The 20,800-nt window shown below is 47.6% G+C and overlaps 1 protein-coding gene across 7 annotated transcripts; it reads left to right on the top strand.

Annotated features, from left to right (window-relative positions):
• Positions 1-14: 14 nt before the first annotated feature.
• On the top strand, positions 15-18,982 carry LOC307203248 (alpha-N-acetylgalactosaminidase-like). 7 transcript variants are annotated; one of them, XM_079953928.1, is made up of 8 exons: positions 15-219; positions 3,009-3,180; positions 4,185-4,359; positions 6,318-6,495; positions 7,145-7,239; positions 8,450-8,611; positions 12,399-12,596; positions 18,119-18,982. In XM_079953928.1, the coding sequence occupies exons 2-8, from the start codon at positions 3,026-3,028 to the stop codon at positions 18,377-18,379; spliced, it is 1,224 nt and encodes a 407-aa protein (XP_079810054.1). In that variant the 5' UTR covers positions 15-219; positions 3,009-3,025; the 3' UTR covers positions 18,380-18,982. The 7 variants fall into 7 exon arrangements, with proteins under 7 accessions (XP_079810054.1, XP_079810055.1, XP_079810053.1 ...); XM_079953929.1 differs by having other exon boundaries at positions 15-234; XM_079953927.1 differs by having other exon boundaries at positions 15-310.
• Positions 18,983-20,800: the final 1,818 nt, after the last annotated feature.

Raw genomic sequence — 20,800 nt, 5'->3', positions numbered from 1 at the left:
CCCATTGGCTGTCGCTTGATTCCCAGGGCACGCCTCCGCTGCCTCGTTCGCCGCCTCCTCATTGGTCGAAATGACAGGAGCCCTCCCGCCGTTGGCTGCCGTGCTATGCGTCGGCACCGCTGATAGGGCGCGTGCGTCCGGCCAACCGCCGATCTCTGCGAGTCCCGCCCTTCCCCTGACCGGGAATTAGAGTTGCTCTGTGTTCCTGAGGAAAGGCGGGTAAATGAGGCGGGGGTGCGGGAGGCTTTCCAGGGGGCGCCGCTGGTAGATGGGGTGCGGGCGTCGCCTGCCATCCTTTTTTACCCGAAGGGTTAGTCACCGGCGTTTGTCGCAGGAGGGGAACGTGACCGGCTGTCAGGTTGAGGAGAAAAGAGAGCCGGCTGTACTGCGCATGCGGGCTGTGGTGGCCTCGCGTACCCTCCCGCCTTCAAACCACCAGGGACAATGCGCCTGCGCACGACCCTCCTGGAACATGGGAGGAGCTTTCCCGAGGGGGCGTGTTTTAAAGGGCCCTCGATGATAAGTGGAGGCGTTTTCTTTCTCCGACTGACGTCACAGTCAGCCCTTGTGACGTCACTCTGATGACGCTCGAAAAGGCCATTCAAAACCCTAAATGCAGTGAGTGGAATCGCACAGAGAAGGGGTAAAATGGCTCCCTACCCATTAATAAAAAAAAAAATCACAATACGGAAATTCAAAAACTTAAAGGTCATAATTCTGGCACCTTTGAAACCTGTTTTAGTCGTCAGACTTGCTCACTTTTGCAGCCAAATGTAGTGGCTGGCCTTATCCAGACAAGGGCACAGCAGCAGGGGAGCCATCATTGAGAGACTCCCCAGTGTGCAGTGCCATCAGCTCAAAATGGTGTTTTGTTGCATACTGGTTTTGGTGGCATGCTTATGAGATTCCACAAGCGTGTGAATGCACTTTGGTGGCTAGGATTGCCTAACCTGATGAGTAGGCAGGGAGGTGGAGGAATTCCGGCAGAAAACTTAATTCAGCAGGGATTTAAGCAGTAATTCATGCCACAAGCATAAAGGAGTGATCAGAAGTTTTTTGGGGTGATATACAGGGGATGAGATTGTCTCATCATTTATGTTCCCAACCCCATCATTGTGTTTTGCGTGAGAAGGCATTCAACAGATAACCATCCTATCAGGGGGTTCATTCAGCACAATGTTGGAATCAGGCCTTTAGTGTGGTGACACTCGCTTTGGAAATATCTGGGTTTTCCAACGCCCATCTAGGTGCCCACCATTAGAACAGGATGCTGGGCTATGGACCTGATCCAGCAGGTTCTTGTGTCCTTAACTCTCCCTAGTTTTATATCAGACAGGTGCCTTCTCTGTTATTTTGGTGCCTATTGAGTATGTTCTAAAAGTCTCTCCTAAATGGAGATCTGACTCTCCAAGAGACAGTGGTGTTATTCACTGAGTCCAGAAAATAGCAAGACAGGGTTCTAGACAGAGTAGCACTTCCCTGCAAGGAGTTGGCTCATAGCTTGAGGGTACTTCTGGGTCCAACCAACATTGTTACTTGAGGCCCTGATGGCCTCAGTGACTAAGATTGCTTTTATCCTGCTATACCCCAGCTGCAGATCCTTCCAGAGTGGGTTATTGTGATACACTGTACCTGGAGCTGTCATTGAAAACAACTTGGAAACCTCAATTGGTCCAAAATGCAGTGGCCAGATTACTAATCGGAGTTCCAATTAGAACCCGTATAACTACTGTTCTAAAACAGCTGCATTGCTTGCCAGTCCCAATTCAAGGTTCTCACCCTTGTGTTTAAAGCACTAAATGACTTAGGCCTCAAGGATCTGAGAGACCACTTCCTTCCTTACATCCCATCTTGGGTGTTAAGATAAACAGAGGGAGCCATCTTGATTCCTTCCAGTAGCACCTTAAAGACCAACTAAGTTACTTCTTGGTATGAGCTATCGTGTGCATGCACACTTCTTCAAATACACCATCTTGATTGTTCCACCACCCTTGGAAGGGTGGGGGTGGGGATGGCCCAGGAGAAGGCATTCTCTGTGGTTGCCCCTAAGTTACAGAAATCCCTCCCTGCAGAGGTGGGTGTGGCATCTTCAATATATAGTGTGTGTGTGTGTGTGTGTGTGTGTGTGTGTATATATATATATATATACATATTCATCTCTTATGAATGTAATCTGTTTTAGCTCTTGCTAATTCTAACTTTAAATGATTGTAACCTGCCCTGGGACCTGCTGGTGAAGGGCGGGTAATAATAATAACAATTGTAATTATCTCAGTAGGTATGTGTTCTGAATTTGAATTTATTTTATATGTGCTTTCGTTTGTATATGGATATGTATATGTGTATGTACAGTATATATACATATGTATGTATGTACATAAGAAACTATTTTAATTGGTTTTTATGCATGCAATTACCTGACATGCCGTTTTATTCTACTGTTAATTGCTCCATGCAGCCTCCTGGGAAGTGGGTCATAAATGGAATTATAAATACATGCTGTACTAGAGGTGCTTATTGCTTAGTAAAACAACCTGGAATTAGAAAAGGCAACATGGTACCTCTTCTTTTGCTTCCCATTTGCTTATTGTCTTTGCCTGTGGTGACCAAAGAAGCATATAAGGAGCCTCAAACATCAGAAATTATTTGAAACCACTGAAATGAAGTAATATGTTGGATTATTATAGAATCATAGAATCGTACAGTTGGAAGGAACTCCGAGCATCATCTAGTCCAACCCCCTACAATGCAATAATCTCATATAAAGCTTCCATGACAGATGACCATCCAACCTCTGCTTAAAAGCCTCCAATGGAGGTTCCACTTTCCGAGGGAGTCTGTTCCACCATCGAACAGCTCTTGCTATCAGAACGTTCTTCCTGGTGTTTAGTCAGAATCTTCTTGAATCTAACTTGAAGCCAGTGGTTCAGGTTCTACTCTCCAGAGCTGGAAAAAACAACCTTGCTCCATCTTCCATGATCAGATGTGCCCTCTTCTGATTTTTACAGGGGGTGGTGTCTGAATCATGTTGCACTTTTCCCTGGGGATATTGCTGGGCCTTGCAGCCTGCTGTGATTCCCTGGATAACGGACTGCTGAAGACTCCGCCAATGGGCTGGGTGCCTTGGGAACGTTTTAGATGTAACACAGACTGCAAAAATGATCCTGACAACTGCATCAGGTGGGGGAAATGCGCTGAAAAAGTTGTACTGAAGCTGTTGACTTGGATGCTGTTATTAAAACAATAGCTTGGGGGGATTGTGGGAAGGGGGGAATGGTCATAAAGTGAGGAATTCCACTGGTTTGGTTTGTTCTTTACATCCTAGCGAACCATTAATGCAATAGTAGGGGTTGTCTGCCTGTGGTTTTTACCTGAAGTCTGCATCAACTGAAGGTGCATGAAACACACATGCTACTCTTCGTGGCTTGAACCTTAAGTTTTTTGGAACCTATCATTCTAATGAGGAAAACTACACCAGTATCCTAAGGAAATTTTAGCTTACTTGAACAGATGCACCTGCAGGCTTATTTCAGCTCCCCACACTTATATATATCCCTTTGAAACCAAGAACACAGCAATGAGATCTGGCACAGTCTTCTCTTTCCCCCTGCCTAAGAGCCCCCCCCCCCAAATACCTTCAGTGAAGCTTCAGGGAAGTCCGGCCATGTCTCATCCCACAATGAGGCAACAAAACATTTTTCAGATGGTGGGCATTGCTTTGCTGAGGCTAACTTTAAACAAGTTGTTTCCACTCTTTTAAACAGAGATTGTGAGACTCTTCCATTGCTGTACCTAAACAAACCTAGGCTTCAATTGTACTGTTGCAATTTGCAGCCTGTTTAATCAGTGCCTTGGTTGCCCCAATGTTGTTAATGTCTCCTGAAGATTCCATTTTATCAAAAGGCTTTTTATAACCAGCCCTCTTTTAAAGGGCTTGCATGACAATTCTGTGTTCCTCTCTACGCAGCTAAGCTCCAGCATCATATAGATCATCTCTGAAAATCTTGGGTTTTTTCGTTTTTGTTTTCAACATGTTATGTTTTAGTCTAGGCTGATGTTTGTCAAGTTCAATCACATTAGGCAGAGCAGCTCCAGAAAGAGTTGATAAAGGGTGGCTTTTCAAACCGGCCATCTAACATAGCAAGGCCCTGTTCACACTAGCTTTCTAACTTGTTCATTAACAGTGAACACTTGATCAAGGCTATGGCAGACAGGCTGGCTGGCGATGGATGGTTGCGGCTCGGCTACAAGTATGTCAACCTGGATGATTGCTGGGCAGCAAATAAAAGAGACGCGCAAGGCAGGTTGCAGCCAAACCCCGAAAGGTTTCCCAGTGGCATTAAAGCCCTTGCCGATTACGTAAGTTCAATAAAATGCATTTGTTCTGAAAGCTTTCAGATTTCTCTGAAAGCTGCAAGAAAAAAGCTACTTAAGATTAAGCTTCTGCTGTAGTTTACAGAGGGGATAGCTTTATGTATTTCTTACAGACTTTGTATGTGCAAAGGTGCTCTACATATGCTATTTTTGTGTGACAATTGGTTAACCAATTTAATTAATAGTATTAATGTATTCATGGTTTCTTGGCTTGCTAGTTGTGCTTTAATGGAGCAAAATAAGCCACGATGCCTAATTCAGACATAGCAAGCCAGGATCATGGTTTGTTTCCTTTTGGCAAAAACAAGAAGGCATAAAAGAGCCCTCTTGTGTATTGATTTTTATTTATTTCAACATTTTATATGCCACTTAATTGCAGTGTACAAGAAAGTCAATACAGTGGTACCTCGGGTTACATACGCTTCAGGTTACAGACTCCGCTAACCCAGAAATAGTACCTCGGGTTAAGAACTTTGCTTCAGGATGAGAACAGAAATTGTGCCGTGGTGGCGCGGCAGCAGTGGGAGGCCACATTAGCTAAACTGGTGCTTCAGGTTAAGAACAGTTTAAGGTTAAGAACGGACCTCCGGAACGAATATGTAACCAGAGGTACCATGAAAATGAGTTAAAATGACAAAATCAGTATTCAGTTACAATGCCTGCTAGAGTAAGATTCTTCAACAGGCACCAGACGCCTACTGACTCTGGCATGTCCTGAATGGGATTGCACAACTTTCTGTGCTGTGCAAATTGGGCCAGAAAGACAGACACTTTTCACTTAATTTCAGCCAAAACATTTTAACCAGAGCCAAATGGAAAGCATACACGCCACAAATTGAACTCTAAGTCTTTTTCTGCCCTTGAGGAGGAGCCCACAAGGCACAATGAGACAAGTTAGTTGTCTCAGCACCAAAAGAGCTCCCAGAGAGCAGTGAGCAGTGTGCTCCAGCGGGTGCACTAGAATGGGTCCCTGAACTCTGGGAACACCTCTTACTTGTCTGGATGGAGGATAGAGAGGGGTGTGTGAATATGTATAGAAACTGTATAAAGGTCAAAACTGACCTCACCTCAAAACAGACTTTTCAAGATGATCCTTCATTCAGATGCAGCATATTTAGCAACTGGGATGTGGGTGGTGCTGTGGTCTAAACCACAGAGCCTAGGGCTTGCCGATCAGAAGGTAGGCAGTTCGAATCCCCATGACGGGGTGAACTCCCGTTGCTTGGTCCCTCCTCCTGCCAACCTAGCAGTTTGAAAGCACGTCAAAGTGCAAGTAGATAAATAGGTACCACTCCGGCGGGAAGGTAAACGGTGGTTCTCCAGAAGCGGCTTAGTCATGCTGGCCACATGATCCGGAAGCTGTACGCCGGCTCCCTCGGCCAATAAAGGGAGATGATCGCCACAACCCCAGAGTCATCCACGACTGGACCTAATGGTCAGGGGTCCCTTTACCTTTACCTTTATAGTTAGCAAACTAAATGATTCTGTCTCCTTTGCATTATTTGAAATGCAATGAAGACTTAACAGTTGTGTTTGCTCTCCGGGAAATTTGCGCTTGTACGAATTTTTGTTTTGTTGTCTGTTGTGCTGATTCAATGCCTGTGTGCAAAAGTAAGCTGATATGACAATAGCAAATAAGAGAGTTGACAAAAAAAGTTAAAATTTGTATTTTTGCTCCATCCAGTTTTGCCTCTGGCTCCACCAACCAGTGGCACATGGGCTTTGGAAGTCTGCCCAGAAGAAAATGTGGACCTTGAGCTGAAAAAGGTTCATTAACTGTAGGAGATTGCTGAGCCTGTCAGCCTCAGGATCCCCAGCATCATGCTCAGAGTCGGGAACATGGCCCATTTCTTGAGCTGGTATCACTGTAACCTCTGACTCTGTGTCATGGTCCCCACTGGACTCTGGGGTCATAGCGCTCCTTCTTGCCCCTTCTCACCCAGGTTCACTCCAAAGGCCTGAAGTTTGGCATCTACAGTGACCTGGGCAGCAAGACCTGCTCAGGCTACCCTGGGACGACCCTGGATACTATTGAGACAGATGCGAAGACCTTTGCCGAGTGGGGGGTTGACATGCTGAAGCTAGATGGCTGCTTCTCCAATTCTTCCATCAAGGCAGCAGGTTCGTGCTTGTCAATAAACAGGAAGGAGGGGATTTTCAGTCGAAGCCGGCAAATCCGAGATTGTCCCTTTTTTTAAATGGAGTAATCCACAAAGGCAGTGGGTACATTAAATGGTTTTGCTTTGTAGTTCTTTTTAGCACTAGCAGTCCTGTTTAGTTGTTAATTGCATAAGATTTATGCACCGCCTGATTAAAAAATGAAACAAAACTCAAAGCGGTTTACAAAAATAGAGTTACAGTAGATGCTAGTGTTGAGTTAGATGTACCAATGTCTTTGGAAATCAGTGGGCTTCAGCATCCATGCATAGACATTGTGTCATTTTAACAGTGGAGGCTGGTTCATTTGGGCAAATGGGGCCCATCAGGCTCTGTCTGACCTCAGCCAACCCCCACCTCCCTCCCTCCCTCCCTCCTTACTTCCAGCCAGGGGGGGGGGCACTGCCTGTCACCTTCCTCCTCCTCCTTAGGCTCCCTGTTGTGTTTGTAGAACTTAGCAGGGAAGAGGATGAGAACAATACCATTTGCTCTGGTGCCACCTGCTGTTGGCTTCCGTGCTTTCCACCCCGCCGGTTCTAGCAAACCAGCTGCCACTGCTTTTGTCAGCATTAAAAACAGCCCGCTGACAGCCCTGTCTTTCTTTATTGCCCAGGCTACCCAAAGATGAGTGCAGCACTGAACAAAACAGGACGGCCCATTGCCTTTTCCTGCAGCTGGCCTGCCTATGAGGGGGGCCTTCCGCCGAAGGTAATTTCTGCACCTGTTTCTGTGTCTCTGCCTTTGCCCTGGGGCAGGCAACATTCTCAAGACCATGGGACCATTTATTCCATGGGTAGAGATAGGAGACAAGATGTGTTTCATAAATGGGGGTTTCTGTGTCTGGATAGAACCCCGGTCAGCAAGTGCTTTTGCCAGTCTGGGGGAAGGGGGACGGGGTGATGGCAAACACCATCGCTGCCCAACAACCAGCCTGGCATTTTCCTCTCTTCACCTTCAGGCTGTGCATGGAGATGGATGGCCACCTTCAAGGGGTGTCAGGGACAGGCAGGGGCCTGAGGTGTGGGGAAATTTGTTGACAGAAGAGACAGTATGGAAGGAGGAAGTTCCAGGGAAAGGGGCTGCTGATCTGTGTGGTTCTGTGCCACCCATGAAGTGGCTTCTGGTAGAGAAGGAGTCAGGAGTAGGAGATCAGGCAGCCAGAGCAAGTGGGGAAAGAGCAGGAGTCAAGAGATGAGCTGCAAGAGGGCCTGGAGAGCTCCAAGAGGGGGTCATGTCTTTGGAAAACCCCTGGGCATTTCCTCTTCTGTTGTTTCCTCATTAAAGGAAAGACTTAAGGCAAGTGTCAGCAAACCTTTTCAGCAGGGGGCCGGTCCACTGTCCCTCAGATCTTGTGGGGGGATGGACTATATTTTTTGTGGGGGAAATGAACGAATTCCTGTGCCCCACAAATAACCCAGAGATGCATTTTAAATAAAAGGACACATTCTACTCATGTAAAAACACGCTGATTCCCAGACTGTCCACTGGCTGGATTTAGAAGGTGATTGGGCCAGATCCAGCCCGCCCCGGGCCTTAGTTTGCCTACCCATGGCTTAAGGCAATGGGACTGCATCAGCCAGGGGGCGGGCAGTTAAGAAGGGACAGGGGGTGGATTACACTGTTGCTCCAAGCATCTGAGACAGAGAACAGGTCTGCAATCATAGTTTGCCTAGACAGTTAGCGAGGTGTGTTATTGTATATCACTTGTATGTGCTTCACCAGTCGCTTGTCTGCATTGGTCCAGATGTGGTCGGAACAAGGGGCTGTACTTGACCCAACAGCTGTTAGTTATAAGATTTGTATCTGTTCATTTGCTCAGCCTGTGAACTTGTACTGCTTGAGTGCAGAAGCAAGCGCACAGGCAGAACCAGATTCCTAGCAACATCTGTGCCGTTGTGTCTCTGTTGTTTTTATCCAGGTGAATTATACCTTACTTGGCAAAATATGTAACCTGTGGAGAAATTTTGGTGATATCGAAGACTCTTGGGACAGCCTCTTCCACATCATTGAGTGGTACGGAAATCATCAGGACATAATTCAGCCTGTTGCAGGACCGGGAAGGTGGAATGATCCTGATACGGTAAAGCCAACTCTTCCCATACTGCCGTCCCTTCTGCTTAGAATTCTTGTAGGCTCTAAGAGAAACACTAAGGGCAGTACTAGGATTGTAGACTGTTGCTTTTAGGGAGAAGACAGAAACCCTTTAGCAGCATCAATGCACAAAAGGGACTGCAGAAGGCAGACAGCCAAAGGTGATGGATTTTTCAGAGCTAGCTGACCTGACTGGAAGAGAAAATAAAAAAATTCTTTCCATTAGCACCTTAAAGACCAACTAAGTTAGTTCTTGGTATGAGCTTTTGTGTGCATGCACACTTCTTCAGATACCTGAAGAAGTATCTGAAGAAGTATTCTTCAGGTATCTGAAGAAGTGTGCATGCATACCAAGAACTAACTTAGTTGGTCTTTAAGGTGCTACTGGAAGGAATTTTTTTATTTTGTTTTGACTATGGCAGACCAACACGGCTACCTATCTGTAACTGACTGGAAGAGTTCGTGACCAGAAGGAGGAGGGGTACCAGGAAGAATAGAAAAAAATTAAAGACTACTTAGCCAAATATGTTAAGATAACTTAATTGAAAAAGCTTACAAATACTAGATAGGCCTAGGATTTAAATATGCAATGTGATAAATTAATATGTTGAAATGCCGAATGGGAAGGTTAGAAAGATGTTAAAGTGACTAAGTTAATTTTATGAGAATATTGGTTTTGGGAAACCGTTAAAGTGATATACACTGAAATTCAAACAAGGGGATACGAGGAAGTCGCTTAACAATGTTAATAAAATTAGTTACAATAAGGTTAGGATTTATGTTTGTTTGTTTGTTTATTTGTTTGTGTGTTTAAATTTTTTGTGGAAAACTAATAAAAAAGATTGAAGGGGAAAAAAAAGACATCCAAAAGTGTTCTGGAAAGATTTCTGTCCCAGGGCAGAAAATATTAGACATGGGAAAATATTTTTCTGTTTGGACTTACCGGGAGGTGTGGGGGCAGGGTTCTAACCCCAGTGAGGAGCATGTTCCAGGCACAGAAGCCAGGGATAGCCAGGTTACAGATTGCCAGCACCACTTCCAGAAAGTCAGGTCAAACCAGGATCAGGCCCCCAACAAGGCCAGGCCAGACAAGGCAGGGGGCAAGTCTAGGTAAATAAGGTCCGTCAAAGCAGAGGTCAGAAGGCAAGCCAGGTAGCACCCTGGATAGCTCACATAGTCTTCTGATAAGGAAGGCCTGAATGTTGCTCCAACATCCTTCAAACCCAGACTGAGCCTTAAATCAGCCTGCAGTCTCCTTTTGGCAGCTTTCCCTTCCCATAGTAAGTGGAGCCTCTACTCTTAAAGGGTCCCTGATAGTTTCAGCAGCCAGTGGTGTAGGAAGGCCAAGTTTCTACGAGCTCCTCTGAGCTGGTGTTTTTGGAAGGCAACGCTAGAGAGGTGCTGTCACTGTGGACTCCTCTGGTGCTGGGACTTGCAAAGGACCTCACAGAGAGCACACTATCCTCCCAAGCAAATATAGCCTTGGAGTCCATGTCCTTTTTCCTCTGTGGATGGGGAAGCTATGTACCTTTAGAGGGAGCACAGCTCTGTCCAGAACAGGCAACATGAATTTGAACACCGTTTACCCACAGAGCATCTGCCTTGCCAGGATCCAAACTCACTTTACTGCCCCTCATCCAGTCCTCAGGTGCCCACAGCATTATGGCACCAGTCCAGGTCTTGCATGACCTCTCCTATTCAGAGAACTAGAGCTGCATGTCATCAGTATGCTGATGGCGCCATGCTCCTAAAGTCCGCTCCCAGTGGCTTCCTTTAGATGCTAAATAACATCTAGGACAGAATGTTGCCCTGCAGAACCTTCATGCACAGAAACAGGACACTTCTGAATTCTGGCTGTTGGGAACAAACCCCAAGGAATGGCTGTCACCTTGCTTGCTGCAGTCACAAATTTCCCAGAGATATCTTGAGTGGTTGCTCTGGAGACAGAATGGTCGGTGAGAAGGGCTTCAGTCTGATCCAGAATCTGCACTTCTTATAATAGCTCCAAGGCAATCTGACAAAAGAAGACTGTAGGTCTGATTTAGGAGGACATTTGGACTGCAAATGATAAGAGAGGCAGGGAAATCCCTAAACCAAGCCTGACAACCTGCACACTCCAAGTAACCACTAGAGGGTGTTTTCCTTCCTCTGTTCTGCAGAGCTTCCTTTTAATTTCCAGCACTTTTAATTCCTATAACAGTCGTGCCTTGAAAGTTGAACAGAATCCGTTCCGGAAGTCTGTTCAGCTTCCAAACGTTCAAAAACCAAAGCCCGGCTTCTGATTGGCTGCAGCCAGCTGGAAGCTGTGGAAGCCCCATCGGACGTTCGGCTTCCAAAAATATTTCGCAAATATTTCTGGGTTTGCAGCGTTCGGAAGCCAAAATGTTTGAGAACTAAGCTGTTCAAAAACCAAGATACGACTGTACTGGCTTTCAAGTTTTTCTGCCCACAGGTAGAAATTTATTGATTTATATGACACTATTTTTATATACTGCATGATTGCAAGAAAAACTTCAAAGGTGTACAAAAAGCATCAGCATGAATTTGATAGGAATCTATCTATTCAAAGGGGACATTGACACAGATCCTAAGAAAGTGCTCTGCATTGCTGGAAGATGCAGTCTTAAGCAGGGATGGGGAACGTGTGCCTCTGCAATTGAGGCAGGGCTCCCAAGCCCCAGCTACCATGGCCAGCAGTCAGGGATGATGGGAGCTGATCAGCTCATTCAGCAGAACTCCCCCATGAATTGTGCCTCCCTTGAGTCAGGGCTGCCCTCCACTCTTAGTGGTGCCCATTCTCAGCAGTCCCCAGGGATAGTGGTCCACCTTGAAGGTTACTGCATGGTTTACTGGCGTGTGTATAAACAAAAGGCTTTGCAAACCAGTAATTCATTGTATAAAAAGGCAGTCTTCTAATTATTATTATTACAAATGGCAAAATAAAAATACCCCATTCTGCAAGTCCTTGGCAGCTAATAGTTGTAATAACTCGCTTGGAAAGGTGCCCAATGAATATTTAAAAGAAGATGTTGTGGTTATTATTGATTTATACAGTGGTACCTCGGGTTACATACACTTCAGGTTACATACGCTTCAGGTTACGCACTCCGCTAACCCAGAAATAGTGCTTCAGGTTAAGAACAGAAATCAGGCTCCGGCGGTGCAGTGGCAGCAGGAGGCCCTATTAGCTAAAGTGGTGCTTCAGGTTAAGAACAGTTTCAGGTTAAGAACGGACCTCCGGAACGAATTAAGTACTTAACCTGAGGTACCACTATATACCGCTTTTTTGCCAGAATGGCTTCCAAGTGTTTTACAACAATTAAAATCGGTATGTAATTGAAATACACAATTAACAAATCCCTGAAGGCATTAAAACATACAATCAACCATTTAAAAGTGTGATAATTAATACCATTGAACAGCTAAAGCAATAAAACTGCATATTCCGTTCAGGGGAACACTTACCTAAACAGGTGTGTCTTCAAGGGCTGGAGGAATGCCAGCACATATGGAGGGCTGTGAAGTTTCAGCAGGGAGGGCATTCCACAACACTGGCACCAAAACCTGCCTCTGTGTTACCACAAGGTAATAACCATCAGGCCATGGCAAACCTAATCAGGGATAAACTCGTTCCAATTTGTCTTTACATTCAGGATCTGGTTTCGAAGCTGTAAATCATTTTCCCCTTTCCTTTTGTGTTGCTCTTCCTCTAGAAGATGACACTCTGCTGAATAAAATGTTCTTTCTCTTGTCTTGTGTCCACCCCCCCGCCCCAGCTGATCATTGGTAACTTTGGCCTGAGCTACGAGCAGTCGAAAGTGCAGGTGGCCCTGTGGGCTGTGCTGGCGGCCCCTTTCTTCATGTCCTGTAACTTGCGGACTATCTCGACCGAGGCCAAGAACATCTTGCAGAACCCGCTGCTCATCTACATCAACCAAGACAATATGGGGATTCAAGGGAAGCGTATTGCAAAGGTACGGTTACTGAGTCACTGAGATGGGGACCTGAGCAGTAGCGTTCTTTATCCTTAGGGTGGTTGCAAGAGCCTGAAAACATGTCATCCATGGAATGGGTCGTCCATGCAGCTAAGCTGCATATGGACATACAAAGCCACCTTGTGCCAGGGCCGGATTTAGTCCATCTACCTCAGCATCCCCTATTCTGACTGGCAGCAGCTCTCCAAGGTCTTAAGTCCCCCTGTTCACAATTCCCTGTCCCCCAAGATCCCTCAACTCAGGTCCTGGCAACCTCTTTGCAGTCTGAAAGCTGTGTGCCTGTGGTGGGTGGAGCCAAAGGCAAAATGGGTGTGGCCAAAGGGACAGTGGGTGGAGCCAAGGGGAAGTGAGTGAAGCAAGTTATCTGACGAAAGTCAGCTGTGTAGGAGTCCGAGGTTACTGTACACACACCTCTCCAGCCAGGCAAGCATGAGGCCTTCTCCTAGTTCAGGAAGGCATTCCAACCAGGCAGAATCACTTGAGGAGAGATGGAAGGGTGTATTATTATTATTATTCTCATCATTTAATTAAAATTATATTGCTGCCTTCTTCCCAAGCACCCCAGGGCTGCAAAAAGATATACAATTAAAAATCAAAGCAAAAACGTTCCAAAACAGATTAAAGCATTCTAAATGCCAACTACAATAAAAAGCGTACTGTATTGGCCTGAATATAAGTCTTACTCCCCCCCCCCCCAAATTACAACTGTGAAAAGTTAAAGTGTGGCTTATATTCTCAACCTTACGGTATGCAGCCAGGAACACGGCAAAGCGGCCCCCACCCTGTGCGTGGTCCCCCATCCTCTCCCCCAAGGCCAGGAAGGGAGAGAGGGTGAGGAAGGGGAAAGGCCAATGGCAACGCAGCGCAGCTCCCTCCCCCCCACATCCAATATGCAGCCAGGAGCAGCGAGGAATGGAGCGGCTTATATTTGGGTATTTTTTTCTTTTCTTTCCCTCCAACCTTAAACGTGCGGCTTATATTCGGGTGTGGCTTATATTCGGACTAATACAGTACTTTCATCCACTGATCTCAGGGTTGCCAGGAACAGTATTCTTCAGCCAGCAAAAGCAGGAGTGTTTTTCATTCCCTCCTGAAGGTTAGCAATAATGTAGCGAGGCCGCCTCACCAGGGAAGGCATTCCACAACTGGGGAGCTACCACTGAAAAGGCTGTGTCACGGGTCAGCGCCAACCGGGCAGCCCTCCCGGGTGTGGCCTGGGGAGAGTCTTGAGCACCAGCTACAGTGGCCTGGAGGGACTCATCTGGTCCCTGGGCTTTAGGTCCCCCACCCTTGCTTTAACTGGAGGTGGCAGGGATAAAACCTGGGACCTGTCTGCAAAGCAGGTGCTCTGGCGCTAAGATGGGGTTGCAGCAGGATTCCTAGAGTCCCAGGAATATTGTTTCTGTTTTATGTGTAAGTGGCCTTGAGACAAAGGTTTAGAAGGTGATTACCGTATTTTTCGCCCCATAAGACGCACTTTTCCCCCTCCAAAAATGAAGGGGAAATGTGTGTGCGTCCTATGGGGCGAATGCAGGCTTTCGCTGAAGCCTGGAGAGCGAGAGGAATCGGTGCGCACCGACCCCTCTGGCTCTCCAGGCTTCAAGAAGCTATCCGCAAGCCTTGCAAGCCCGCGGGCTCACAAGGCTTGCGGGCAGCAGCCTGCAGCCCCAGCGAGTGTCCGCAATCCTTGCGCGCCCGGCAGGAAGTCCCGCCGAGCGCGCAAGGCTTGGGGCAGCAGCTTGTCGCCCGAAGCACGCGGAGCCCTCCGGAGGGCTCCCCGCGCTTCGGGCGAGTGTCTGCAAGCCTTGCGCGCCCGGCGGGAGGTCCCGCCGGGTGCGCGAGGCTTGGGGCGGCAGCCTGCAGCCCGAAGCATGGGGAGCCCTCCGGAGGGTGCCCCATGCTTCGGGCAGGTGTGTGCAAGGCTTGGGGCGGCAGCCGCGGCGGGGGGGGGGGGGGAAATATTTTTTTTTTATTCATTTCCCCCCCAAAAAAACGAGGTGCGTCCTATGGGCCGGTGCGCCCTATAGGACGAAAAATACGGTAATACAATAATACAATGAAGCCTTTGTTGATGTTTCTTTGCTTGCCTACACAGATTGCTTCTTAGCCTTCTCTCTCATGTCAAACGCTGTACTTCGCTGCTGCAGAGTAATTCATAGAAAGCTGCTTTCTGCCAATATGCATCTAAGTCAGTGTTGTCTACCCTGACTGGCAGCTCAAGACTGGTAGGGGTTTCAGGCAGGGGTTGTTCCTTAAACCTTAGGCCTTCTCTTGGCAAAGCAAATGTTCTACCGCTGAGGCACAGCTCTTCCCTGAGTGCTGGAGATCTCTATAAACAGCTGAGGGACATGGGAGGGGCGGGAGAGGCTGAGCAATGCCAGTTTGTAAGAAAAACAACATGTGGCATTTTCCAAGTTGGGCAGAAGCTCTAAAACCAGGAAACCAGAAACGGGATGTCCTGTGTAACCATTTTTCTATTCAAGGTAAACAGAGGGGAAGAAAGAGCCACAAATGAGCAGGAGCAGTTAGGAGCAGTCCCCACATGGCCACTGAAGCACTGGATGACACAGCAGCAGCTGGCTTTGTGGCAGGATCCAGCTTGGGCTTTTGAGTCTCCTGGGGCCACCTTGGCCAGCATCAGGCTCCCGGCTCCTTCTTTCCGTAATTGTCCTCGCACGCACTCATCCCTTGTGGCATGTGAACTCGAGCAGCATCGCGACTTAGCGCTTTGCCCTCCCGCTCCTTCCTGCAACCAGCAGGCGATTTGTTTTCTTACCTTCTTGGTCATTAATATTACTCCGGCGACACCCTCCTCCCCTGGATATCTGTCCCTCCCACACACGGGCCACCCTTCCACCTGATCCCAAATCAATGGGAGCCACACCCCATTTTGTAATGAGGCTCCAGCTGTGAGTGTGATACCTGCTGATAGTCACGGCCTGCAGGTTTCCCCCACACACATAACCAATTCCTAGGATTGATAGGCACAGCAGGGTAATAATTAAGCAGAGTATCGAACCTAATAATAGCTCTGTGCACTCTCTTTGTCACACCCCGGATTAGGTTGTGCCAATACTGGGAATTTGGTGGCTATAGCCAGAACTCTGCTTGAGCAGGTTTGGTTGGCCTGCGGGCCTCCAGATGTTGTCAGACTCCCAATACCCATCAGCCCCAGCCAGCGGGAGCAGTGTTCAGGGATGATGGGAGTTGTAGTCCAGCAGCTTCTGGAGAGCTACAGGTTTCCTGTCCCCAGCTTGAAAGAAGCCCATGTTGTAACCATTCACTGCAGTCCTGTGCTGTCAAGCACTGGCTGGGTGCAGAGGAATGGTCGGAGGAACCAGCTGGGAAGAAGACACAGAGCCCAGGGATGGTGGTGGGATGATGATGAGCGGTCAGAGGGAGGAGACTGGGAAGAGGAGGTGTTGGAAGCTGAAGGGATAACAGGACTTAGTGAGCAGGGAGAGTCTGTAGCAGAGAGCAGTGCAGAATCAGAGGCAGAAGCTGAAGTGGGAGAGGAGGGAGGCCAAGAAGCAGAGATGAAGAGTCATGAGTGTCTTCCCTGCCTGCTGTGATGAGCTCCACTCCCCGCTTGTCCCCCAGAACCAGGAGAGGCATAAAAGACAGATACAGTTGCTTGGGGGGAAATCCCTGGAGAGGAGGGGGACTTAGACAGCTGTGGGGAGGCAGGGATCTTTAGTCTCTTCAACTGCTTCATGGGGGCAAGACCTGAGTTGCTCATTGGCCTGACACTCCTGTGCAGATGCCGTTTTGCTAATAAAGAGTTTATTGTCACTTCCTATGCTACAGCACTGGCCACAGTCATTTTCCTATCGGAAGCCGGCCCTCAAATGCTGACCATCAGGAGTAACACCATCACTGCCTCCCCCAAACTCCTCCACTTCTGTATGTATCACATCCCTGCAGAGTTGCATGGACAGTGACCTCAAGAAGGAGCGGAAGTCTGCATAGCTCTGCCTCGCATGCAAATAGTCTCAGGTTCCATTCCCGCCATCTCCAGGTAGACGTCTTGCCTGAAACCCTGAAAAGCCTTTGCCAGTCAGTGGGTCTGACCCAGTATAAAGCAACTACGAATTTTGTTCGTAGGCGGAGGGCAGAGATTGTGTGCATTGTAGGTCACCAGACACTTTGAGAAAGCAGACCGGTGCCAGATGGCTTGGGCGGAATCGCTGCCATTTCCTGTACACATTGTCAAGGCAGCAGCTTATGAATGAATGGTAATTGTGGCGATGGCAATGCCCAGTGAAAAATATTTATCCAATGTCCAAATGACTGGGCGCTGTACGAAAGTCAATTGTAATGCAGATTGTGAGCTGCAACCATAAAAAAGAAAAGCGTAAACACGTCCAAAACCAGTTACATAAATAAACACAATGCAAACATTTAAAAACAATTCTGTGTTCAAAAACAGCTCTGATGCTGAGTGGCAGAAAGATCTCCACTTGAAAGGCTCGTTGAAAGAGGAACGTATTCAGCAGGTGCCGAAAAGATGACAAAGATGGCGCCTGACTAGTATGCAACGTAGGGGTGGGGAACCTTTGGCCCGCCAGATGTTGCCAAACATCAACTCCCATCAGCCCCAGCAAACAGTCAGTGACAAGGGACGGTGGGAGTTGTTGTTCATCAACGCCTTGGAGGGCCAAAGCTCCCTCACACCTGGTGTAAAGAGAGGGAATTCATAAGAGTAGGCTGGATTCCTACATCATATGTGTCACGACCCGGAGTTGAGCGTAGGTCAGCAATAAAGAAAACACTGTCAGCGCAGTTAGCTCTTTATTCAAAGAAACCAAAACAGCTCAGGTCTAGTGATCACAGCAACTCTTCCCAGTAGGTTGTGCCCTCATTGAGGCAGTTGCAAGGCCTGAAGGTCCCTGCCTTGCCACCACTCTCTAAGGCTTCTCGTCTTCAGGGGTCTTTCCAAAGCAGTTGCAGCTGTGTCAATGCACAACCCATCTCTGCTCTGCTCTTTTCCTTTCTCTGCGTGTTCTAGGAGATCAGGACGGAGGGGAGCTGGTGGCAGCAGGAGGGGGAGACTCCCTGGCTTCTTCAACAGCCTGTCTCAACTCTGCTTCTTCACACACACACACACCGCTTCTGCTTTTGACTCTGGACTGCTCTCTGGCACAGACTCTCCCTTCTCACTAAACCCTGTTGCCTCTTCTGCTTCCAACACCTGCTCCTCCCAGTCTGGTCTCTTTTCTCACCCTGACCGCTCATCGTCATCCCACCACCAATCCCCAGGCTCTGAGCCTTCTTCCCCTGGGGGTTCCCCAGCTGGTGTCTCCCACCATTCCTCTGTATCCAGTCAGCCAGTCCATGACCGACACATTTGACCTTCTGATGAGGTGGTGCCTGCAGGAGGTCTTTGATTGCGTTTGTAACGGGTGAGGCGTTTTTTTAGATCTTTAAGTGAGTTACCCAGTAGTTTTCCAGCATAAAGATAAACGTCAGTAACCAAGCCTCTCCCCATCTCTGCCTGACAGAGCCAACACTTGGAAGTATGGAAGAGACCCCTTGTCAACGGCCAGTTCGCAGTAGCAGTGATGAACAACGGCACTGATGGGGCACCGAAGCCAGTTGTGACAACTCTGGGACTTCTGGGCATCTTGGACTGCAAGGCAGGCTACAAGGTCTATGAAGTGCTGGAAAAGTTGTTCATGGGGACCTACAAGCTCAACGACCCCATTCGCACCAAGGTCCCTCCGACCGGCGTGGTCCTGTTCTTCCTCAGGCCTTTGTGCTGATCTTCCCTTTCCGCAAGGACTCAATGTGCTTCAGATGTCACAAGGGAAGCCGACAGCTAAGGAAATCAGCAGCCAAGGCACAAAAGCTTCTTCTTCCTCCTTGTGGAGGGCTTTGGCAACGGGCACCGGAGATAAACAGAACCATGGAAAAGCTGGACCCTCCACCCAATTTCTCTGGGTGTTTTGGGAATATTTAGAAAACTCTCTTGAGAAGTATGTACCTACCTGTGTGGAAGAGAGTTGCAGGACCCCAAAGGAGCTGCCTCCACGGAAACTACCTTTTCTGGATTAACCTCACAAAACTGCACAAGAGGGAGGGTGCAATTCCCACTGCTACACAAAGCTTATGCGCATGGCGCAGAATGGCCCAGATCCGTCCATTGGCACCTTCAGCCATGCAGAAAAACAACTGCTGCAAAAGTGTTGTGTGTAGCGCAGCCCTTGAAGGTAGCAGGAACCAGGGGCAGTTTGGAAGCTAAACGCATATCCTTCCCTCCATCCTCATTAGGATTACCTGGAAAATCATGGAAGTGCCCTGTCCTTTGTCGCTCAGGTCTCCAGTCCCTCTCCCAAATCAATGAAGTCGTACTGGTTTTAACTGTATGGTTGTGTCCTCTGATGGCCTGGCTCTCTTTCCATTTCTTTCCGTTCAGAGAGAAGGGGTTCCCCCGTCTCCTGGGCTGCAGGAGCACAGCTTCTCTTTCTTACAAACCCTCTTTGTCTCCCTTACTGCAAGACAGCCCAAACCCACACTATGCTGCACATGGAATCTCTGTGCAGGGGGAAAGGGGTTTCTTAACTACATCTTGACACTTGAAAGTAGCTCTCCTAGGTAAGTAAAGGAATGCTTTCTGGTATCTGCTGGTTTGATAAGGTCTGCATATGCACCATATATTTAAAACATATTCCCTCCCCCCCTCCACAAACAGAATCCTGGCAACTGTAGTTTATCCCCTACAGAGCTGCAGTTCCCAGTACCCTTAACAAATGACAGTTCCCTCAGGATTCTTTGGGGAAAGCCATGTGCTTTAAATGTGTTGTGCATTTGTAGCCTTAATCTGGAAGAAGAGCCTCTTTCACAGCAACGTCCCATCACCAAAAAGCCCCTTCAGTCAGTTTTAACTATTTTCCACCTAACAGTCGGTAGTAGGGGAATTAATTTACGCGATCTGTATGAAAAAGTGTTCTTCAGTGACAGAGGTTTGTGCCTTTATAATTTCTGAAGCAAACAGTTGTCCGTTTAATAACTGCAACCAACATAGCATTTTATTTTGTTGTAAGCGGAGCGTGTTATTCTGCATTGAAATGTATGGAGCGGGCGAAAACCTAAGAGTTTGGGAGCTGGATCTGCAATGCAGTCTTCTCCTTCATGAGTCTCAGAGTAAATAACAGGAGTTGTGCAGAATGCAGGTTCACATCTAAACAAATGTGGCTACAGGGCTGCGTGTGATCATCAGACACAGCCCAGATTTTGGGTGCCCTGAAGGGCGTGAGACAGACAGACCTGACCTCTCTGGGGGCACACTCCCAGTTCTTTCACTGGGGCTTGTGGAGGAGAACTTCGCAGGGAGCTGTGACCCTGTGTTGAGGCAGCTAGAAAGAGGCAGCTGATTCGGCTGCTGTGGATATAACAGATAATAAACCCCTAGGGTCCAGTTCAAGTGAGGCAGACTCACCTGTCCGTTGCATTCCTTCCTGTATACTTTATGGCTGTCCCTAAAGCCACAGCAATTAACCTGCAGTAAAACATAGGTTTATAATAGTTGCACAGGAGCAATTAACATTGCCAGGAAGTACCGCTGCCCTGCTAAGAAAGCTTCTTCACAGAGTGCTTGACTTCAATATACTCCCTGAAACTAAAGCAGGACTACACAGATAATGTGCCGCTTTTAAAAATAGTTGTTGATATCAATTCTAACTTCTATGGGCCACCTTCTCTCAGGTGTGACCTGTTGTATGCACCAGTGTTCTGAGGCTCTACTCCGGGTTTCCCAACCCATTGAGGTTTGATTAGGTGGAGCAGGGACTTTTTGGTTGTGGTGTCAACTGGAATTTGCACTGTTTGGAGCCCGGTATGCCTTCTGGCTCCTGGTGGAAGACTTTGCTCTTTAGTGTCCTTTGGGGGAAGCTGAAGCAAGGACTTCTTCTTTTTTTTTTTTTTTTTGCCTTTTTTGTTCCGACTGTTGATTGCTTTATTTCAGTGTTGCGTTTTGATATTCTTTTGATAGTTTTGTATTTCAGTGGTGTTTGCTGCTTTTGGTTCCCTAGTGAGAGAAACAACAGCATAGACATTTTTTAAAACCCACAAATAAACTTGTAAGATCTCCCAGTCCCAAGTTTCACATGTGCTGTCATTTTACTGGATAAGTGTCCACTTCATGGTGTAAATGTGTCACCTTATAGTGGTTAAGTATTGGAGAG

The sequence above is a fragment of the Podarcis cretensis genome, assembly GCF_951804945.1.
Source record: "Podarcis cretensis genome assembly, chromosome: 14".
In the NCBI taxonomy this organism is placed as follows: domain Eukaryota; kingdom Metazoa; phylum Chordata; class Lepidosauria; order Squamata; family Lacertidae; genus Podarcis; species Podarcis cretensis.
This window is presented reverse-complemented; position numbering and strand designations above follow the sequence as displayed.